This window comes from Aptenodytes forsteri, unplaced genomic scaffold, assembly GCF_000699145.1.
Source record: "Aptenodytes forsteri isolate BGI_AS27 unplaced genomic scaffold, ASM69914v1 Scaffold193, whole genome shotgun sequence".
In the NCBI taxonomy this organism is placed as follows: Eukaryota; Metazoa; Chordata; class Aves; order Sphenisciformes; family Spheniscidae; genus Aptenodytes; species Aptenodytes forsteri.
Genome location: NW_008795405.1, coordinates 11,834,082 through 11,834,863, shown reverse-complemented (window position 1 = coordinate 11,834,863; position 782 = coordinate 11,834,082). Strand labels below are relative to the sequence as shown.

Genomic DNA, 782 nt, shown 5'->3' with positions numbered 1-782 from the left:
CTCCGGGCGAGGCAGGGCTCCGCATTGTGGAGGTCAGTCTGCGGGTTTGCGTATTTTTATTTTTATTTTTTTCTCCCTAATAATTTAATTTCTTAACGTAACAGGTTTGGTTCAAAAACCGGCGGGCAAAGTGGAGGAGGCAAAAGCGATCGTCTTCGGAGGAGTCAGAAAACGCACAAAAATGGAATAAAGCGTCTAAAACGTCTCCGGAGAAGAGACAGGAGGAAGGGAAAAGTGACTTGGACTCCGACAGCTGATACCTCGCAGGGGGGACATTTCCCGTGGACTGTCGGATACGCTCCAGAGGATGCTACTAATCTTGCACAAGCTCTGCCTTGTTGGAGGGGGAAAATATCTGTATATAATGTACAATGCCCCGAGTTGATTTCGTGTAAATAAAATGTGTTGCGGAGATGTTCATCTCTCCGTTTATCATGCCCCACGTCCAAACGCTTCTCCCCTCAGGGAGCGCCGGCGGGCAGCCCCCGCCCCGCCGCTCCTCCCGTCCCGCTGGCCCAGTCGAGCTGGAGGCGATGCCCTTAGGAAATACTTGCAGGCAAAGCAAATCCGGCTCACACTTGTTACTCTGGCCTGTTTCCCTGCGCTTTTCTCTCCCTCTCTCTGCAGTTATGGCCTGTTGAGTTTCCAAAGCGTTTGTCTTTGATCCCCGTTTAGAAAAGCTATCTCGCTACATCAGTGTTTAAAATTGCTATTAATAAATTTTAGCCATTATCAGATGAATTACGCATAAAGGGAGGTACGAGCCCTCGTGTGCTGCTTTT

At 49.4% G+C, this 782-nt stretch overlaps 1 protein-coding gene across 1 annotated transcript in view; it reads left to right on the top strand.

The window, feature by feature from the left end:
* Positions 1-418, top strand: part of GSC (goosecoid homeobox) — a 1,022-nt gene extending 604 nt beyond the window's left edge. The window contains exon 2 of the mRNA XM_009280807.1: positions 105-418. Coding sequence (XP_009279082.1) covers positions 105-257 — 153 coding nt within the window. The 3' untranslated portion in view covers positions 258-418. The remainder of the gene's footprint in view (positions 1-104) is intronic.
* The last annotated feature ends 364 nt before the right edge of the window (positions 419-782 follow it).